Source organism: Idiotropiscis lumnitzeri, chromosome 20 (assembly GCF_059441095.1).
Source record: "Idiotropiscis lumnitzeri isolate Australia: NSW breed Sydney's pygmy pipehorse chromosome 20, RoL_Ilum_1.0, whole genome shotgun sequence".
Taxonomy (NCBI): domain Eukaryota; kingdom Metazoa; phylum Chordata; class Actinopteri; order Syngnathiformes; family Syngnathidae; genus Idiotropiscis; species Idiotropiscis lumnitzeri.
The window spans coordinates 9,236,551-9,257,225 of record NC_142410.1 but is presented as its reverse complement, the minus strand read 5'-3'; the positions used below and the strand labels follow the sequence as shown (position 1 = coordinate 9,257,225).

Here is a 20,675-nt window from a genome sequence, read left to right as displayed (position 1 = left end):
GAATGTTTATTTTTTTTGCCTTAATCATTTCCACAGGATGCGTGCCACCTAAAATCGGCAAAATTCTTATTTAAAGAAATTCAATACCTCTGAACTTAAATGATTAATACATATAATACAATTACTATGATTCAGTTTTTCGTGTCATCTGAATAAAAAAATAAAATAATACTCATGCAAATTTTAGGAAACTGACGTATTTTAAAAACTAAAATTAAATCTAAAATGGTAAAAAAATGAAATAAAATAAAATAAAATAAAACCAAGCATTATAAAAATATAAATAATAAAAGCACCTGCTCAAAAAACGTTAAAAAAAAGTGGTGTGTCGACTTTTTATATCCACTGCATTATTTTATTCTTTCTTTTTTTTGCATTGTCACTCATCAGCAGATGTGCAACCCCTCAGCATCGTCATCTCCCATTGGCCGCCTGCGGGGGCTGTTTCTCGCCTGGATGCGGGAGGAGGAGGGCGGGGCGGAGCTGGCGCGACGCGAGGATGGAGAAGGACCCGGATGCTGATGCGAGTGATGCGAAGGAAGAGAGGGAGCAAGAGAGAGAAGAAAAAATATCGATTTACGGCAAGAAAAGCCAAGGGAGTGAAATACGACGGGGCCTATAAACCCTGCGCCAACTATCACCGACAGCGAGTGAAGAAACCGTAGGGGAAGGTAGCGCTAAACGGCATACTTGTGTCGGCTGTTTTTTTGCACCTGCTTCGGAGAAGATGCTGCTGTGATATCGGTTGCCTCCTCGCAGGGATGTAGAGCCGAGCGCTGGGCGAAGAGAGGACAGGACAGGCGGGGGAAGGACTTCGCGACGACGCCGGAATGCTTGTTTTGACGCGCTGCAGCCACCTGTCGAGAGAATGAGGCGTCCGTCGGAGCAGAGTCGCAAGCGTTTCTCGGTGGCCGACGAGTCGAGGCGGTGGGGCTTATTTTGACAGGACGGCCGCTGGGTCAAGGCGCCGAAGCTAAAAGCTACAAGCTAGCCTCGCTGCTGTGTGGGAGAGCGGCGGCGAGGCTACATTTAGCATGTCGGTGCACCTGTGAGGCCTGACAGTTCGAGAAATAACATTCAAATTCACATCGCATGTTTGACGCTTTGTAGGCCGACCGTCAATGTCTATTTTTTTTTAAACACTTGTCGTTGAATAGCCGTCATAGCTATCAAGATGTCAGTTATCCAAAACGGCTAATGCTCCGTGCTTGAATTCATTAGTCTGTCATGTTTATTGCTTATATCCAGTACACCCTTGCTGTTTCGTAAATAAGGAAAAAATAAATTTCTAGTCAGGTTTAAATGGAGGGTTCCATTGACTTCCATCCCTATGTGCTGAAAATCTTCAAATGTGAGTCTCCTATACGTCACATTAAAACCTGGATGAGCTGTAGAATATTACAGTAATTGCAATAATCACAGTACGTGTAGTCTAGTGTTCAAGTAAGAGCAGTATGAGTAAAGAACTATCTTTGAGTCAGTCCGCTCAGTATGTCGGGCCCTATCGGCTGGAGAAAACACTGGGAAAGGGACAGACAGGTGAGTAGAAGATAAAGTAATGTTCATTTCACAATTTGATGTAGAATTAACATGACAAAAATGATTTCTCTTGACCTTTTTTAGGACTTGTCAAGCTCGGCGTCCACTGCATCACCGGTCAGAAGGTCGCCATCAAAATCGTCAACAGGGAGAAACTGTCCGAGTCGGTGTTAATGAAGGTACGCAGACTTTCTAGTCAATTCCAAAACTATTTTACCCATAGGAAATAATGTCAAGGGGTGCAAGGCAGACCAGAGTTCTGCAGTTTAAAACTCAGCTGATCTGTTTTGGCTTCATGAGATGAGTACTTCAATATTACATCACTGTACGGTTGTACAATTCATTTTCAACTCATGTCTATAATTCTGTTTGAACAGGTTGAGAGGGAGATCGCCATCCTGAAACTCATCGAGCATCCGCACGTGTTGAAGCTGCACGATGTATATGAGAATAACAAATACCTGTGAGTTCCGATGCCTTGTGCACGTTTACACTAACATATGCTGTCAAACTGACACATGAGCTGTATGCTACACTTTCATCGTAAAAGATGCACATGCTATACTATTTCACGTCATGTGATGGCAAAGTTTTAATATATGTCTTTTATGGGCTCTCATTAATTTATAAATGTGTACCAATTCATTTTAGTTTTTGAAGCCAGATCTCTGTTCATCTACAGATACCTGGTATTGGAACATGTGTCAGGAGGAGAGCTCTTCGACTACCTGGTAAAGAAAGGCCGTCTGACTCCCAAAGAAGCCAGGAAGTTCTTCAGGCAGATCATTTCTGCATTGGATTTCTGCCACAGCCACTCCATCTGGTTGGTTCTTACATCCAAGTGCTCATTCTTGCACTCGTTGGTTTGAATTTCCTCTGACAGGTGTCCTGTAGACACACTCCATGAACAGTGGCTGTCTTGTATACTTGAGCAAAAAAAAATCTCCAATTGAAAATACTATAGTGCAGTGGTTCTCAATTTGTGTATGCAATGTATCACTTGCACTTTTTTTTAAGCATGTACCTAAATAAGGGTTTTAAAAATGTGGGCGCAAGAAGACAATTTTTTAAAGCTGTACTGCATATATATTTGAGTAATAATTCTTACAAGGATGGCACTTAGAAAGCATTAAATTAATACAATAAATTAGAAAGCATTTCATGATCATCACTTATGCGCTGATGCAGCCACAGAGACCTGAAGCCTGAGAACCTGCTGCTGGATGAGAAGAACAACATCCGTATCGCTGACTTTGGTATGGCATCACTCCAGGTGGGTGACAGCCTGTTAGAGACCAGCTGCGGGTGAGTGGCTGTGTGTTCATACGGATTTTTATATATCGGAATGCACGTAACACAATTATCTTTTCATTTCAGATCACCGCATTATGCATGCCCTGAAGTTATACGGGTAAGTGGCCACGTTTCGTAATATATACACACGCTTTATTGTTACATGAGCCAGATGACGTTTGCTTTCACAGTAATTTTTTTTTTCTGGGACATATGGGATTCTGTCTTTGTTAGGGGGAGAAGTATGATGGAAGGAGAGCAGATGTGTGGAGCTGCGGGGTCATTCTTTTTGCTCTACTGGTGGTAAGTGCTTAATGTATGACGAGGATGATGACTCTTGGTCCTTCTTATTGACCTTTTGTTTTTCATTTTTATCCATGCCACTTTTTTTGCTCTCTGTCTTCGCCAGGGCGCCCTGCCGTTCGACCATGACAATTTACGCCAGCTCCTGGAAAAGGTGAAGAGCGGCGTGTTCCACATGCCGCACTTCATCCCCCCAGACTGCCAGTCCCTGCTCAAGGGCATGATTGAGGTCAACCCCGAAAAGCGTCTCACGGTACGAGACGGCGCTCACTCTGACATGCGTGCTCTGGACTCAAGTATTTTCAAGAGTTTGATGGATTTTCATTTCTAGTCACGTGTTCCATGATGATTCCCAACCAAGTTAAGGCACCTTTGTACATGAAATAAATAAAATAACATTAAACGCAGATTTTTTGCTATTTATGGGCTAGCCCGTTTCCTATTCCCCCTCAAATCCAGTCGAATGAGTAAGAGTTAAAGCTCAGTTTTCACTCGTCCCAGAATGTAAAAACGACCTTCCTTCTTGTCTGTCCCACAGTTGGAGACCATTCAGAAACATGCCTGGTATCTGTGAGTATATGTTCACTCGTCTGTGGAGTTCAATGCGACATCGTATTTCGTCACCTTTCCTATACATACGTTGTGTGTGTGCAGGGGTGGCCGTAATGAGCCTTGTCCTGAGCAGCCTCCTCCCAGAAGAGTGTGTGTGAGGCGAATCTCATCCTTGACTGAGCTGGACCCAGATGTGTTGGACAGCATGCACTCACTGGGCTGTTTCAGAGACCGCGTCAAGCTCACGCGTGATTTGCAATGTGAAGAGTAAGCCTTTTTTTTTTTTTTTTCCTTCGCCCAAAGTCCCAAAAATGACAAATGCGGTTCCCATCGTTCCCATAGGATCTTGTGTATTGTTTGAGGATGCTTATTGATTTGTGTGGCACAGGGACAAATGAAACCAGCTGGCCTTTCTATGGCCTGTTCCAAACTGATAAGTTGGTTTTCATTAAGACTGCTTTTTTTTTTTTTTACAACAGACTCGAGCCAAGGCCTTAAATCATGGTTTATGGTCGATTCCATTTTAGGGCACCAGCTATCTTGCTAATTTGTGGTTTTAATTTGCACTCATGTTCTACAGGATTGAGATTATTTTTTTTTTTAATAGATGAAGAGAAGTGCGTTAATAGAGCTCTTCAAGCCGGCACAAGAAAACGCTGACTGACAAGCGGTCCGATGTAATAGCTAATAAAAAGAAGCCGTTGCCTTGGACAGAAACAAGGGAGGCCATAAAAGACTGTTTGCTCTTGGGTATCTATTCCAAAAAGTGGAAACGAAGTTGAAAGACGTTTCTTTAAAGTAGGCAAAGGAGTGAGATTCGTCCTTTGCAAAGGCTGACTTCATGAAAGCACTGCAGGCATAAAAAGTCTTTTAAGGTTAAACGCTAAAATGTGATGGCACAACTGCTGTTGCTGTTGCTATTTATGTCTTCTGAGTCAAATTGACTTTTCTACATTTTCTTTCCCTACATTAATTCATCCACTGTGCTCCTTGTGTTCATTTTACTTTCCTCAGAGAAAACCAGGAAAAGATGATTTATTACCTGCTGTTGGACAGGAAAGAGCGCTACCCCAGCTACGAGGACGAGGACTTGCCTCAGCGCAATGACGCCGGTCAGTCATTAGGTGGCAGCACAGCTTCACTCAAGGGAGACTGCAGCCAAAGAGTGTTTCAAACATAAACTCCCGTAAATTTTCAATGGCTGCTGTTCAGATCCTCCTCGGAAGCGCGTGGACTCCCCCATGTTGACGCGCCACGGTCGCTGCCGTCCAGAGAGGAAGAGCCTGGAGGTGCTGAGCGTCACGGAACAGGGCTCTCCCACGCCTCCTCGACGGGCTCTGGACGCTGCTCACAGCCAGAGGTATCCTAATATCCTACTCTCTTTAGATTGTTTGTGGGCTGTGATGATAATGCTGATGAGTGATATTTCGCTGATGTCGACATTTCTCAGGTCTCGCTCAGTGAGCGGAGCTTCCACCGGTCTGTCCTCCAGCCCTCTCAGTAGTCCCAGGGTAAGACTCAGTGTATGCTGCTGTAGTTATTGGCAATGGCTGAACACAGTATCACTTACCATGATAACAGAATATATTTCTAACTTGTATTGGTATAAAATACTCATTGTTATTATTCAAGTCAACAGCTGATTTGTTCTACGGACAAAAAGAATACTAAATTGGTGTGTTTTGCAGTAGGCTGTCGTAAATTTCAAGATGTTCTATGAAATATCAGATTCAAACCACTAGTCATAACTCCCACAAACATCCTTTTATCCATCTCTAATCATCTCTTAACATTACCACAAATCAAGCTCCTCAGAGTTAACCTCACGCGGCAGGTTTGTGTGACATTTTCACTTTTCTATTGTCCTCATGCCACTTTTCTTCCACATCCTGCATGAGCAACGTGTGTGCACAAGAACAAATGTTTGTAAATCTCAAGAAAAGTCATGGAATCATTCCAATTGTGTCTCGTCACAGCGTTAATGAACCCTTTCGCTGTAAGTTATGACTGTTTGGGCACATGTAGGCTTTCACTGGACATGTTCACTACTCACTCAAGATGCAGTCTTTTGTCATGAAGCATGATATTCATTTCCATCCTTCTTTCTCCATGTTCCATCCCTTCTCTTTCTTGTTTTCCATTTGCCCCCCCCCCCAACAAACCCTCCTCCGCTCCCCAGTCCTATCAAAGCCCCATTTTCACTTTCAGCCAATCAGACGTCACCTCCGCTGCCGCCACCCCACAAACAAAGGAGCCCAAACAGGGAAGCGCCACGACACCTCGCTCAGCACGGGCTCACGACAAGCCCAAAGCTCCCCCCCACCCGAAGACTCAGACCCTGCCCACCAAAGGACCCGCCGAACGACTTCACCTCCAGCCCATCAAATCCCTGCCTCTGCACAACCCATCCTCCCGCTCGCCCTCTCCCTCTCCGCTGCTCTCACCCATTCCCCGTTTCTTCTTCCCTTCGTCTTCTGTCCTAAAGTCCGTGACTAAGAGCTTGTACCCAAACTCTTCCCACTCTGTGCCGCAGGTCACTCCCCAGGGCTCTCCGTTGCCCACGCCCTTGGGCACCCCTGTCCACCACCCTCACCACCCCTCCTCCACCCCGCCCTCCTCCTCCTCGTCCTCATCCTCCTCGCGGGCAGAGGGAGGGGGCGGGGTGGGCTCTCTGTCGCTCACCCCGCCCTCAAGCCCTGGAGGGGGGAGCGGGATTGCGGCCAGCAGCTCTGCCCATTGGAGGACTCGCCTCAATTCTTTTAAGAACAACTTGTTGGGCTCGCCTCGGTTCCATCGTCGCAAACTGCAAGGTGAGTGACTGTTGTATGTAAGTGCACCCCTATCTGCACAGATAGCGTATCAAATTGATTTCATCACCGTAATGTAGGTGAACTGAGAAAATCACATTTTACCAGCTAAAAGATCCACCGGACTTACCAAGTGGTTTTCTCTTTTAGTTCCGACATCAGAGGACATGTCCAGTTTAACACCAGAATCCAGCCCTGAGTACGTCATCATTTGCGCATTAACAAAAAGTTCTATGAAATCCAAAGTCTTGCCTCTTGAACGTCGTCTTCTTGCCTTGCGTCATCACAGGCTGGCTAAGAAGTCGTGGTTTGGAAACTTCATTGGCCTGGAGAAAGAGGAGCAAATCTTTGTGGTGATCAGAGACAAACCTCTGAGTTCTGTCAAAGCCGACATCGTCCACGCCTTCCTGTCTGTAAGTATCCGATGTGCTCTGTCTGCCATCCATCTCGAAGGTCACGGGCTCGTTTTCGGGGAGCGTGTTCAAACTCAGACTCTGGATGTATGTACATCATTTCTGTCTTTATATCTGTGTCATCTTAATTTCAGTTCTGCACACTGGTTGCACTTTGATGAATCACTTTGCTTTTGCCTGTGGTTCACTCTTTCTCTCTTCTCCACACCCTCACCCTCACCTTTTGTCTCCCCCGCACTCACGTCGGCCCCCCGTGCCTCTCCCGCCTCGTAAGTCTGTCGGTCTCTCTGCTTCTTCTCTGTCTTCCCACCGCACAGATCCCGTCGCTCAGTCACAGCGTCATCTCCCAGACAAGCTTCAGGGCCGAATACAAGTCCTCCGGCGGCCCTTCCGTCTTCCAGAAGCCCGTCAAGTTCCAGGTGGATATTGCCTTCTCCGAGGGCGAGAGAGAGCGGGACAGGGAGAGGACCGAGAGGGACGGGAGGAGGGAGACGGGAATCTACAGCGTGACGTTCACCCTCATATCAGGCAAGTTGGTGCATCCATCTATTGAAGTAGAAAATGCATCTGCGATTAATTACAATACCCGTTCTTTGAGGAAATTGGTGAGAGTAATATGATAACCACCTCTGTTTATATCACGCATCCTTAGGTCCGAGTCGCAGGTTCAGACGAGTGGTGGAAACGATTCAAGCCCAGCTTCTCAGCTCCCATGATCAACCCCTGGTGCAAGCCCTATCTGGTGAGATTGTGATCGTTGTCTCGTGACAAACTTGTGCTTTGCGCTAAAGAGCAGTCGTTCTTAACTGGTGGTTGCGGACAGGTAAAAAACACAAAAAAATGTGTAGTTGTGTTCAAAAATTTCTGATTAACCTAATAATATCTTCATTGATTAAAAAAAGATTTTATTTAACTCTTTAATATTTAATTATAATAATAATTTAATTATATATATATATATATATGTATATGTGTGTGTCTTAACTTCGGTAAAACTTGGTTTGTATTGACACTCTCCTGAAACATCCTCAAAAAGCAATTCTCTCCCATCACCTTCATTCTTACGTAAGAGTGACTTTCCCGTTCTCGTCTCCTGATCCCTTCCCAGATGAGAAGAACGGCCGACCCCACAGGACCCCCACCCGCCAAAATTCCAGGCGCTCTGAGGGTGGGGGCGACAGGTGCGAGTGGGGCGAGCGAGCAGATGGCGGAGGCATCGGAGGCAGCGGGGGAGTTCTGCAGCGCAGAGGCTCGGCAAAGGAAAGAACCCGACTGCTGTCCACCAATGGAACCCAATCGCAACCGTAGGTTAAAACGGGAAACCGCGCCCCCGGGATGCCGGACCGACATCCACACTCTTTGACTTCATCTTCAAGCATCCTTGCAAACCACGAGCTCCTTCCTCGACTTAGTCGGAGGTGCTTTGATAATAGCAAGAATTGAGCCTTCCCCCCCATCATGCTTTTGTTTTTAACAATTGTCTTGATCCTTCGGATGACCCGGATTCCAACCCTTCAGTGAGAGCGACGGAATCGCCCTTTAATGAAAACATTAATACGTGAATGAGTAGTTTGGTATCCCGCCATAGATACAGCTTCTCCAAATCAAACTAGGAATTTTGAAGTGCTAATGTGCATGCCAGTTAGCAAATCAGCCTGCTAAAGGATGCTGACAAGACCTGATAGCTAGTCTACCATAAGCATTGTACTACAGCATCTGATACCAAAAAAGAATTAGGTGTGTTGTGACGGCTCTCGATTATTAGACTGAAAATTAACCAGTGCGTGTTCACGTCACTCTCAGGTGATGTGCATCCACTAGTAGTCTAACTACTAGTCAATAGTGAAAGACATGATGTATGTCAGCGGCCGATTAAACCGGAAGCGTCCTCTTCACGAGCTGAGCAAAAAGGTCCTGATCTTCTCAGGACGGCCGCGTCCTATCCTGACTCAAAGAAAACCAACAAAGTAAGCTATGTAAGTGAATGTGAAAATTTATTTTTTTATTTGGTCGTTATTTATTTCCTTTGAGGACGTGCAGTGATAGCAGCAAGGACAGCACACGTGGCAGTGCTGGGAAGAGGAGGCTGCCTTTTTTTTTTATTTTTGGGGGCCATTTAATTTCTCTTCAGAGACAAGATGAACTAATGCATTTGGACTCCCGTTACTCTGAGACAAATTATTTTTTGATTTCAACAGAAATAGGAACATTACTCTATGGAGCGAGAGAGTGAAAAAAAAAAACCATGTGTGAATATGTCCATGAACTTCATCACAGCTGTTTGTCCCACATTGAAAGAGAATGACATTCCTGGCCCGGCCGTGCTTCAGACCCAAGCCGCCTTTTTCTCGTCAAACTTTTCTCCTTACTGTCGCCAAGACGAACACACAGAATCCACATCATCATGGTTTCACCGCTCACTATTTCACATTCCCGGTTGACCTGGACTTTGCAAAGGGGAAGTAAGCAAATCGTCTCTCACCCTGCCCCGCACACAGTCATGTAGTATTCCTCAAGTACTCGAATCGACTAGCTGATGCTCATCACCAGTCTTCCATGCAGCACAATATGCAACAAATGTGCAGGATGTTGACCAACAGAGTGCTAATATATGTTTTTTGTTTACATATTCATTGACAGCCATTTTTTAAAAAAAAATTATTTTACTTATTTCCATCCTTTTGTTTTCCACAGATGACCTTTTTTTCCATCACATTACTGTCAGCACTTTTTCAATGCCAACAGCAGTACAGAGTGAGCTTTGTTTATCTGATATTTAATTCATCACGCTTATCGCTGGTATGTGTGGGAGATTGGTGGTTGACGGCAGAGTCACAATGAGCTGATTGAACTTGACAGATGGGCAGGAACGTAAGTAACCAAACTCTAATAACCAAACTCTAACAGGCATTTTAGCCAACACGCTTGCCCATCTTTTGATTTCCCCAGTTTGTCCGCCCCTCACATGCTGTGTAGCCTTCATCAGCACGCGAGAAATCGTCGTTCGCCTCACTGTGTGCTCTCACTTTATTGATTGCTCACCGTCACCCAGTTCATCTTTCTCTTCTATTCGCCACATTCACTGTCATTGACCCAACTGTGGCCAAGATTGTAAACTATTCTCCATCCATAAAGGGTCAGTAGAATAAGGTGTTTAAAAAAATGTCTGTATAATAATTTCAATATAAAAAGTGCACTATTATAACTTGCCTGTGATTAAAAAAAAGAACAGTTATGATTGAATTGATGGTCAAAATAAAGAGAGATCCACCTTATTGTTATGGTTACAATAATAAACCCTAAATCTGTGTATGTGGCTACTATCATTTATGAGGACCATTCATCCATCCATTTTGCACCGCTCATTCTGTTCAGAGTGTCCCAGTTGACGTTAGGTGAGGGCAGAGTACACCATGGACAGATCACCAGTCAATCCCAGAGAAACTGAGACAGAAGACCGTTCACATTCACACCGTCACGAAAGTGGAAACTGAACCCAGGCTACCTGCAGCAAAATCGGGTGAGTGTTCCGTGACTCCACACATTTTTTTAAGTACAACTCTTCATTACTATATTACATTGTACTAAATGGTAGCAAAATATTCAGATTTAGTTCGTAGTCCTGTGATGGCCAAGTGACGTATCATAGGAAGAACAATTACATACTCTTCCACTGGGTGGCAGAAGGTACAATTAACCTGTACCCACCTGTTGTCGCTCATTCAATATATATAGGCCCAAATATCACAATATTTGTATATAATTTAAGTAAAATTTACGTTTTGGTGGCGTGCTGTAAAAAAAAAATGCATTTAAATCCAAACAAGGAAAAAAATACGATCGAGGTACAGGTAATGCAAATGTAGTATCATTGCACTACAGCCATATTAACACAACTCGTGTTACTTGAGAAGTATATTATTGACAGTGTTAGATTTTTTTTTAATTCACCCAATTTGTGCATGAATTTGTTCGGCATGTATAGTTTGTATACCTAATATTGAAACATGAGAAATAAAATGCATTTAAATAATGCACATTTCACCTAACATACCAATTTAATTTTTTAGTAATATGAAAACGTTTTTACTTTCATAACGCAGATGCGATGGATACGTGGGAGTCCGGCGACAGTGAACTCACTAACCCTCCACATGATCTTGACATTTCCGACAGTCAGTGAAGGCATCATCAGGTCCATTCAGTAGGGGCAACTGTTCGGTTGTACAGTTTGGAGCCGAGGAGGGCCGACTGGACTACGGTGACACACCAACGGCTTTTGTTGATGTTTTAAGTGAAATATTTGATCCGGCTTCTCTGTTTTCGACCCCGTAAAGGCCAGAAGGTATGACAACACGAGCGTGGCGATAAATGTGTTCCTAGGAGGCTGGCGTGACGACTGTGGCTAACGTTACAGTAAATGGGCTAGTCCCACTTCAAATGGCGTTGATCGATGACGATTGCAGGTGGCCTCTCCATTTTGCTCTCTTACAATGTCAACAATTATTCGTGGGATACATCAACAGGAAGGTTGGGGAAATAAAGAATGTCCATATGAAAAGGAAGGAGGGATTTCAAAGTGTAAAACAGGAACTAGCTCTTAGCTAGCGTCAAATGTCTAATGTATTTTTTTTAACGTATTAACGCCAATGTGGTATTTGCCTAACAGACCTGCAAACATGTTTGTGGTTAAAGAAATGCTTTGCCAACAGCAACGTTATGCAAATCTCACAAAATCACTACTCTGTGTGTTACGTCACTCATTGTTCGCGACCAGTTCAAACTTTTAGTTTTTGTTTTGTCTGCTTGTGTTAAATACTATGCTACCTGAAAATGTGGACACCCACTTTAAGTTTTAGTAAAAATATATTAACCTAATGGGCCAAACTCATGTTCTTCATTTGAGCTGACGGATTTTCCTCATGGTATAATTGACTGTAATGTATAGTGCTTGCATGCCAATGGCGGGCGGGTGCATTTAGTTCTTGGGCCTTTACAGGAAATTTGCAGCTAATCCACTTCTAAATACCACGGCTATTTTGTCACAATTATAGATACCATTAATGCTGCATGATAACATAATCTGGAGCATAACAAAACATTTAAAACAAATCTATATTAATGAGTGCCAATTGCAGCAAATAGTTGAAATTAGCTTTAACAAGATAAGGCTGATCAATCAGAGGACACATTTCCTACAAAATATCATGTCGAAAATACAGTCACAGTAATGATCAGTGTTCACCAATAAATAAAGCACAAAATTGCCAGAGGCGGCCACATGGGCCACGGATGTCAGTTGTTCAATCTGTGCAAACCGACAAGGGAGTGTTTTGGGCTCGTAAAGGAAACTTTCCTGGTGCCACACCTATAGATGTTAGATGAAAGAAAAGCAGTTCTATCAAGTGTTTACTGTAATTCGATCGCATGACTTGTCTGGGGTTTTGAAAAAAAAGTACAACCAATCACTTACTCTTATCACTTGCTCATAAGATGAGCATTCAGGATAAAAAAATTTCCTTGACATGTTTACAGTCAACCAGTATTTGTACAAGGTTACTTCCCACCACCATTGAGCCATCAACACCGCAGGCTTTGGCCACATTGGCGTTCGTCTCCTTGTTTATTGTCCTGCCCGATTGCATGCACACAGTCGGCAGCATCCCATAATTAAATAGGTCATTCCCGGTATGAAAAGCAGCTGCTTCGGGAGGTCCACGTGACCCACGTCGTGCTCGCAGTTGAGCTCTCGTCAACCCACGTTATGATGTTCCCTAACCCTAACTGCTGTCGGACACGTCGCCCCAACCCTCTCCTCTCTTCTTTCTGCCCATCGCACAGTCGTCATGGCGGAGGCCCACCAGGCCGTGGCCTTCCAGTTCACTGTCACCCCGGAGGGCATCGATCTGCAGTTGTCCCATCAGGCCCTCACCGAGATCTACCGCTCAGGCCTGCGCTCCTGGAAAAAGCGCATCATCAGACTCAAGGTCTGTTCGCCTCGATGGTTTCGCCTCGCCGCAGGTCATCAATTGTTCAGTGATTCAGCCATGCAGGCTTACTTCATAAGTTAATAAGTCCAAGAGTAAAACCTTTGTACTAAATATGAACTATTACAGTGGATCGCTTCATGCCTCCGCAGACGCATGACAAATTTGGACACGGTTAATCAATAAAGTGGTGATGCTTTGGGGGGGGGATTTTTAAAAATTTTGTTATGTTATGTTGTTGTTGATAGAGGGCTTACTTGCATATGGGGCACAATAAACCAGTTCCTCCTCCCTATCTTAACTTTTGGCCCATTAGAAGCTCTGACATATTACAAAAAGAGCACGTCACAATCATGAATTGTTTTTTTGTTTCGTTTGTTTTTAGAACAAAACGTGCATTATTACCAGAATAAATTTCACTCAAGGACCAAAAGTTTAATTTTTGGGAACATTTTGGGGAGAATTATGGAAATAATAGAATACTGCTTTGAATATGTTCTCAATTGCCTTACATGGATGAGTGAAGGATAATTAAATTAATAAATAATGCATCTCACACTTACCCAAGCGTCTATGGATAATGTTGTCCTCATAGTTTGGAGCTCATGTCCATCACTCATGCATAAAGTGAATTAGGAAAACATTGAAATGTATTCATTATGTAAATAACGTAACCATGTGACACCGTAAAGCGGATGGAATCGGATTGACAATCAATCTGTTCTCTCTCCCGACGGAATAGAACAGCGTGATCACAGGAGTCTATCCAGCCAGCCCGTCTTCCTGGCTCTTTGTGGTCATCGCCATCCTGGCCACCATGTACACTCGCTCCGACCCCTCCATGGGATTAATTGCCAAGATACAAGAGCACCTGCCTGTCAGGTAAGAAATAAATCATGCACACACACACACACACGCAGTCCTCAATCTGCATGTTTCTGTTCCTCTCGCAGCCAGTCCATGAGCACCCAATGCCAGACGGTGGTTTCGGCGGTGCTCTTTAGCACTTTACTGTGGCTCCTGCTCATCTTCACCATGCGCCTGTGCCTCAAGCAGCTCCTCTCCTACCACCGCTGGATCTTCGAGCAGCACGGCAAGATGTCCACCACTACTAAAGTCTGGGTGGTCAGTGTCCGTTTCATGCCTTATACTCCTCGCACCTCCTCACAGCACATCAGCAAACATTAGTTCTTAATACAAAAAAATATATATTACAATGTAATACACAGTGCAACTGGGTTTAAAATGTCTCAATAGGCCACCAATCAACTTGAGGCAGTATTATGCACTGCACTAATTTTAATTCAAAGTCTGAACTGTTACAGTGCCAATATTCAATTTGTAGATGGTTATATTTAAAATAATATTTTTGTTGTATTTTTTTAATAGAGAATATTCACTGTGATGTTTTTTTTTTTTTAAATCTTGTTTACGGGAAATACACACACACACACACAAAAAAATTAAAGTAAACTAAAATCATGCATTTTCCCAAAAACTAATGAAAACTGACAAACCCTCTCCGAAAACGAATTAACGCTAACTGAATTTAAAAAAACAAAACAAAATTAAAAAGTTAGTCTTAATAAAAATTCCCCAAACATTATAACCCTGCTAACCACATGCTTGTGTCCATATGCCAGGCTCTGGTGCGCATCTTCTCCGGCAGAAAGCCTCTGCTCTACAGTTACCAGGGCTCATTGCCAAACTTGCCTGTGCCGGCCATCAAGGACACGGTCAAGAGGGTAGGTTGCCATATGACGCACAAGAAATGGCGGCTGGCTGTTGATTGCTTTTTCATCCGTTTATGTGTCACTTGTACCATTTTTTTTTTTTTTAGTTTTGTGCTGTATGTGTACAATTGCCAAAAATGTTTTCTTTTTTTTAAGACTTGCCTTTCTACTCTGATAATATTGACTGCTGTCTGACCTTTCTTTCCTCTTCAGTATTTGGAGTCGGTGCGTCCGCTAATGGATGACACCCGGTATGAGCGGATGACCAAACTGGCTGGTGAATTTGAGAGCCGCCTTGGGAATCGCCTGCAGTGGTACCTCAAACTCAAGTCTTACTGGGCTGCCAACTACGTGAGTCACTGCATTTAAACTTCATCTTCAGAAAACACTTTTCCGCCTTGGAAAAGGGCATTAACAATATGTGCCTTTGAGAGTTTCTGTGTTGCATTATTTAAGATGACTCAGTATGCAATGGTTGTATTATTAGCTTTCTCTCTGTAAGGTTTTTAACGTGTTTCAGGTCAGCGACTGGTGGGAGGAATACGTCTATTTGCGAGGAAGGAGCCCCATTATGGTCAACAGTAACTATTACGGCATGGTATTTTCCCTTTTGGTGCTGAATATGCGACTTATGTACATGGCGCAGTTGTGTGCTGTTTTATTATGTTTTTGAGTTGTTGCTTATTATCGTGTCTAACTGTCTTCAAGTTGCGTGAATCTCCTGACGTCCTGTCTCTGTCTTTTCTTCCCCTTCAAGGACTTCCTGTATGTGACTCCCACACCTATCCAGGCTGCAAGAGCCGGTAACACCATCCACGCAATGTTCCTCTACCGCCGCAAACTCAGCAGAGAAGAGATCAAACCTGTGAGTTTAGCCACTGTTGCTAAGGCAACAAAAGTCACACCAACTGCAATTCCTTGAAATCCAATCTTTAAATCGTGTGAATATATGAGGCACATTTGGCAATGGGACCATTTCTATCTGGTTTTTTTTTTGTAATCATGTACATCCATCAATTTGTGGAGTTATGTCACATGTAATTTGCGTCTCTTTAATTTTAATTTTTGTATGCGAAGACCCTCATGTTCTCATACCACGCTTGTGTCCCACCCGTGCACTCATTTTCCTTTTTTTTTTTTTTTTTTTTAACCCTCCCCACTTCTCTTTTGCTTTACTATTTGTCTTCCCTCCCTCGCCTCTCAGAGTCGTATCCCCGGCACTGTCATTCCTCTGTGTGCGGCTCAGTGTGAGAGGATTTTCAACACCACACGTACTCCTGGAGAGGAGACGGGTAAAGAGACGGACATGGACACACACACACACACACACACACACACACTTCCACACAGGGACGCACATATTGTGTCAACATCCCCTCAAAGTGGCCTCTTGTCCAGATGTATGATTTACAACGCTGGGGGGGTAGAGAAAAAAAAATAGTTAGTCACTGTTTTGCACTGAAAGTTGTGTGTGAGTCCTGTCATCCCTCACCTGTCACCTTTTTGTCCCTTTGAGCCTCGCCTGGATTTGTGAGGCAGGCCGTTGTTTTAACTAACGCCTGTTTTCCTATCTGCCCACACGCCATCTTCTCTCATCTCTCCTCGGTTTCTTTTTCCATCCCATTCTCTTCTCTTGGGTTTTATATCCTTCTTCATCTTCTTCTTCGTCCGACTCAGTGGTTGTTGAGGTCTGCAGTTCCTTGCTGCTCCTATCAGTTTGAGAGGATGTTTGACACATGTCGAATCCCTGGAACGCTAACAGGTAGTATTTATTACTCTTTTATCAAACCAGATCACCCCTCATTTTAGATCTGTAGCTGTAGAACATGGCCCCTGACTAGGATAGTCGTTGCCTTGTGTCATTTTAACGGACCACTAAAAGTGGACTGTGCATTTTAAATTAGTCATTTATTTTTCATTTGAAACCAAAAGCGCAAATTGCATCTTTTGCTCCGGCCCATTGCTCACGCCTTCACTCCTCCATATCCTTTTAATAAAAAACTGGGAAAATAAGACCGCCCCTCGTACATTATGTCGTTGCAAAGTGGATGCAGGCGAGTTCCCTGTAAAGGAAACCGCTTTGTGGCTTTGACAAACTGCAGCTGTCCATGCGGGATGCTCATTCACAAATAGCTATGTGTGCTGCATCAAGCCAGCCATTTGGAGTGCGGCCCTAAATAGATGGATCCTGATACGAAAGAGGGCGCCACATTGCCAACTTCAACAAACTAAAATGCTGAATAAACCTTCACACAAGCAGCAGCTGCATATTCTATATGCAAAGGGTTGCGTCCAATTCAAAATGCCTGCTCGTTTTGCTTCTTGAAGATACCTTGCAGCATTGGCAGGACAGCGACTATGTCGCTGTATACCACAGAGGACGTTACTTTCGGCTCAGGGTGTACCACGCAGGCAGACTGCTTACACCCCGGGAGATCGAATTCCAGATTCAGAGGATCCTCGATGACTCTTCGCCACCATGCACGGGAGAAGCAAAACTTGGCGCGCTGACCGCCGGCGACAGGTCGAAGATGCAACTGCTGTTTTCTTTTCAAATCGAAGGAGATCATAAGGCGAACTGGATTTCTTCAAATGTGGCTTTTCAACCTAGAATTCCGTGGGCGCAAGCCAGGAACAAGTACTTCAGCAGCGGCATCAACAAGCGCTCGTTGGACTGCATCGAGAAAGCCGCGTTCTTTGTGACCCTCGACGACGACGTGCAGGGCATGACGGGAGACGACCCGTCGGGGAGTCTGGACCGCTACGCTAAGTCCTTGTTGCACGGGAAATGTTACGACAGGTAATTCTAGTACAAAGTGAACTCTGCCTTGACAACCTTGTAGGTAGAGAAAAGAATGAAGGCTATTTCCATCTTTTCTGGATCCCACAGGTGGTTCGATAAGTCGTTCTCTGTGGTCGTCTTCAAGAACGGCAAGAATGGTATCAACGCGGAGCACTCGTGGGCCGACGCGCCTGTGATCGCGCACCTTTGGGAGGTGAGAAGGATTGTCAAATAATTGCTTGCCCATTAATGGTTGTGAACGGCGACCATTTTTAAAGATGGATTTTCTGTCTTTTCAGTACGTCGTGGCCACCGACTGTTTCCAGCTGGGTTACAACAGCGAAGGTCACTGTAAAGGTGATGTGGACCCATCACTAGCAGAACCTCAGAAGCTCACGTGGAAAATTCCTACAGAGGTTGGTAATTTGTGAAACTCTCTGAGGGCTGTTTGATTAAACACACAGCCACCTTTCTATTCCGTGAAAGGACACACGTTGTGCTTTCCGCCATCTAGTGGAGAATCTTTTCATTGTTCACTATATGTCACTGGCGTAGATATAAACATTTGGAGGAAGTACGTTTTTCAGTAAGTGTTAAACCCTGTGGGGTGTATTTGTGTGTGTGTGTCGCAGTGCGAGGAGCTGATCTCTCAGTCCCTAGCAGTGGCCCAAGCCCTCGCCGACGACATTGACTTCCACGTGATATCTTTCCGAGAATTTGGCAAGGCAAAGATCAAGAAGTGTCGAGTCAGTCCGGACGCCTTCATCCAGTCGGCTCTCCAATTGGCCTACTTCAGGGTGAATAACGCCGGCAGTCTTGATGGGTCTCAGGATTTGAGCCACCTTGGACTTTCTTTGGCAGCAGTCCAATTCTTGTTGTGCATTTCCAGAATCGGAAAACGTTTTGCCTGACCTATGAGGCCTCCATGACCCGTCTGTTCAGGGAGGGCAGGACCGAGACGGTTCGCTCCTGCACCAATGAAAGCAGTGCCTTTATCAAAGCGTTTGAAGGTGGAGAGGTGAGATTGTCCACTTTTTCTTGATGGAATACATGAATTCCTGAGGTGGGTGTTAGTCACATATTACCTGGGTTAAGTAAGTCACACATCAAGTAATACAAACAAGCTCGGTGAAGGTAGATATTTATTCGCACTCAAGCCACTGACTACTAGGAATGTGTACTTATCGTCATTTAAGCTATACTGACATGTATTGTTCATCATCAGTTTTCCCCAAATATTCCTCTAGTGCCATCTTGTGGCATCATTTAGTCAAATAGCCTTTAATAATGGGGCGAAAAAGTGCTTTGCTTCCCTCTTGTGGCATCAATTGGCAACTGCAAACATTTTGGGTCTGCGTGTCAATGACTTGCCGCTTTTCATTTTTCACAGCTTGGCTCGGGTAATTCTGTTAAGACTTTTTCCTCCTAAATTAAACAGATAATAACACAAATGCTAATTAATTTCTGGTGTTGTTTAAAAAATACATAGGAAGAGGATCTTGAAGACAGTCGCATATTGAATGGCAATGGCAATATTGAGGGCGGGAAAAATGTTTTTGATTCAATTATTTTTCAAATTCATTCTAAGCTGCCGTTTCTCCACCAGTCAGCAGATGTATGCAGGCGTCTGTTCCGGGTGGCATCCGAAAAGCACCAGAACCTTTGCCGCATGGCGATGACCGGCGCCGGTATCGACCGACACCTCTTTTGCCTCTACGTCGTGTCGCAGTACCTCGGAGTGGAGTCACCTTTCTTGAAAGAGGTCTTTGGTTTCTCTTGCTTTCTCATTACATCGATGCAATTGGTCTCCTCAGTTCTACGAACCCAAAAGTCTTGTGGGTCCTTTTAGGTATTGTCAGAGCCCTGGAGACTGTCCACCAGTCAGACATCCATCCAGCAGGTGGAACTGTTTGACCTCGTGAACCACCCAGAGTACATTTCCTGCGGCGGAGGCTTCGGTCCGGTGAGTGCTATTTTGTCTCACGGATGCATTAAAGTGTAAAGATAGATTTAGTGCGTTTGTGACTAGTTTAAGAAGATATAAGTTGTCTATTTGTTTTTCAGGTTGCTGATGACGGTTACGGGGTGTCGTACTACATTGTGGGAGAGAGCCTGATCAACTTCCACATCTCCTGCAAGCACTCCTGTCCCGACACCGTGAGTTTATAACCTCTCCCGCGATCTGCATTTGAACGTACATGGTCAAATTTGCCCTTTTGTGCGTGTGTGTGTGTGTGTGTGTGTGTGTGTGTGTCTGTGTATCCTTTCAAGGACGCCCATAAGTTTGGTGCTCAGATCATAAAATCCTTGCACGACCTGCTGCAGCTGATGAGCCCCGGCCAGAAAGAACCCGGCAAAAGTGAGGAGAGTCGGCCCGAGGTCAAGAAAAACCTGTAGACTCTTCTTCAGGGAGAAAAGGGATCGTTGAAGGGAAGAATGTTTAAACCAACATTACTGATATGGGGAAGTCTGGACATGTTCTCATGTTGAGGAGAAAGAAATAAGCCAATAATCGAAGCAGCCAGATCAAAAGACAACTCAGTTGAGGGAAACCAGTGCAAGTGAGCTCATATTTTTACATACGTTTATATATTTGCCGGGATTGTCCACCGAATAGCGTGCCATTCAGTTACACTATAGGGATTAATCCTTTTTTTTTTTTTCACCAGTTGTATTTATTTCACCCGTTGATGTTTTTTTTTTTTGTACAAGGGCATGTTTATGTTTTTATACCAATGTATGCTCTCGTATTTGCTCTTCTGTTTGCCTGGAACATTGTGCAGTGACAATGTGCGCGCACGCACACGTACATACATTCACACACGCACACACAAATATATACACATTCAGATACTTAACCAGGAAGACACCTGAAACATTCCTTCACTGAAAACATTCAGTAAAATGTTGTGATTCCTCTTTATGTGCCATCGGCTTTTGTCTTTCAAATGCACTCAGGCATTTTAAATGATTAGTAAGCATTTAGCATGTTTACTCCTTTTATGTATCAATGTTTTTTTTTTCCAGTTCTTTTAAAGCACCATAACAATGCAACATATGTTTTTAAACATGTGCAGTTCAGATGTGGAAAGAAGCTCCTTGGTTCTCTGTTGATTTTGTTTCGTTTTCACCACAGGCCCACTGAGACTGTCATCTTGCTTTTATTTCAGTTTTTAACACAATATAAGAAATTAACATAAAGTCATTCTGTAAGAAATAAGTGCTTGTCATGTGCTTTTTTTTTCTCCTTTGGTAATTGATTTTTA

At 44.0% G+C, this 20,675-nt stretch overlaps 2 protein-coding genes across 4 annotated transcripts; both read left to right on the top strand.

Moving 5' to 3' along the window:
- The first annotated feature begins 451 nt into the window (after nt 1-451).
- On the top strand, nt 452-9,798 carry brsk1a (BR serine/threonine kinase 1a). 2 transcript variants are annotated; one of them, XM_088284433.1, is made up of 20 exons: nt 452-671; nt 760-1,539; nt 1,624-1,718; nt 1,917-2,002; nt 2,222-2,362; nt 2,728-2,844; nt 2,917-2,950; nt 3,067-3,135; nt 3,242-3,388; nt 3,674-3,705; nt 3,790-3,954; nt 4,702-4,799; nt 4,900-5,047; nt 5,138-5,198; nt 5,867-6,497; nt 6,645-6,693; nt 6,784-6,907; nt 7,225-7,435; nt 7,560-7,649; nt 8,016-9,798. In XM_088284433.1, exons 2-20 carry the CDS (start codon nt 1,455-1,457, stop codon nt 8,213-8,215), a joined length of 2,583 nt encoding a protein of 860 aa, XP_088140559.1. In that variant the 5' UTR covers nt 452-671; nt 760-1,454; the 3' UTR covers nt 8,216-9,798. The 2 variants fall into 2 exon arrangements, with proteins under 2 accessions (XP_088140559.1, XP_088140558.1); XM_088284432.1 differs by having other exon boundaries at nt 455-671; nt 8,004-9,798.
- A 507-nt stretch (nt 9,799-10,305) lies between these two features.
- Nucleotides 10,306-20,629, top strand: LOC148317547 (carnitine O-palmitoyltransferase 1, liver isoform). 2 transcript variants are annotated; one of them, XM_088284435.1, is made up of 20 exons: nt 10,306-10,427; nt 11,011-11,252; nt 12,749-12,894; nt 13,637-13,776; nt 13,848-14,019; nt 14,538-14,639; nt 14,841-14,978; nt 15,148-15,225; nt 15,385-15,492; nt 16,305-16,389; nt 16,956-17,151; nt 17,239-17,427; nt 17,518-17,623; nt 17,709-17,825; nt 18,042-18,206; nt 18,299-18,427; nt 19,016-19,171; nt 19,259-19,372; nt 19,474-19,566; nt 19,681-20,629. In XM_088284435.1, exons 3-20 carry the CDS (start codon nt 12,754-12,756, stop codon nt 19,804-19,806), a joined length of 2,355 nt encoding a protein of 784 aa, XP_088140561.1. In that variant the 5' UTR covers nt 10,306-10,427; nt 11,011-11,252; nt 12,749-12,753; the 3' UTR covers nt 19,807-20,629. The 2 variants fall into 2 exon arrangements, with proteins under 2 accessions (XP_088140561.1, XP_088140560.1); XM_088284434.1 differs by lacking the exons at nt 10,306-10,427; nt 16,305-16,389 and adding an exon at nt 15,832-15,919.
- The last annotated feature ends 46 nt before the right edge of the window (nt 20,630-20,675 follow it).

What these genes read in the sequence shown, in the direction of transcription:
- LOC148317547 (XM_088284434.1), top strand. Translation starts at nt 12,754, where the DNA reads ATGGCGGAGGCCCACCAGGCCGTGGCCTTCCAGTTCACTGTCACCCCG. An exon ending in GCAGAGAAGAGATCAAACCT is followed by an intron (nt 15,493 to 15,831) that starts GTGAGTTTAGCC and finishes CTCGCCTCTCAG; the next exon opens with AGTCGTATCCCCGGCACTGT. An exon ending in AAGCGTTTGAAGGTGGAGAG is followed by an intron (nt 18,428 to 19,015) that starts GTGAGATTGTCC and finishes TTTCTCCACCAG; the next exon opens with TCAGCAGATGTATGCAGGCG.
- brsk1a (XM_088284432.1), top strand. Translation starts at nt 1,455, where the DNA reads ATGAGTAAAGAACTATCTTTGAGTCAGTCCGCTCAGTATGTCGGGCCC. An exon ending in ACTGGGAAAGGGACAGACAG is followed by an intron (nt 1,540 to 1,623) that starts GTGAGTAGAAGA and finishes GACCTTTTTTAG; the next exon opens with GACTTGTCAAGCTCGGCGTC. An exon ending in TATGAGAATAACAAATACCT is followed by an intron (nt 2,003 to 2,221) that starts GTGAGTTCCGAT and finishes GTTCATCTACAG; the next exon opens with ATACCTGGTATTGGAACATG.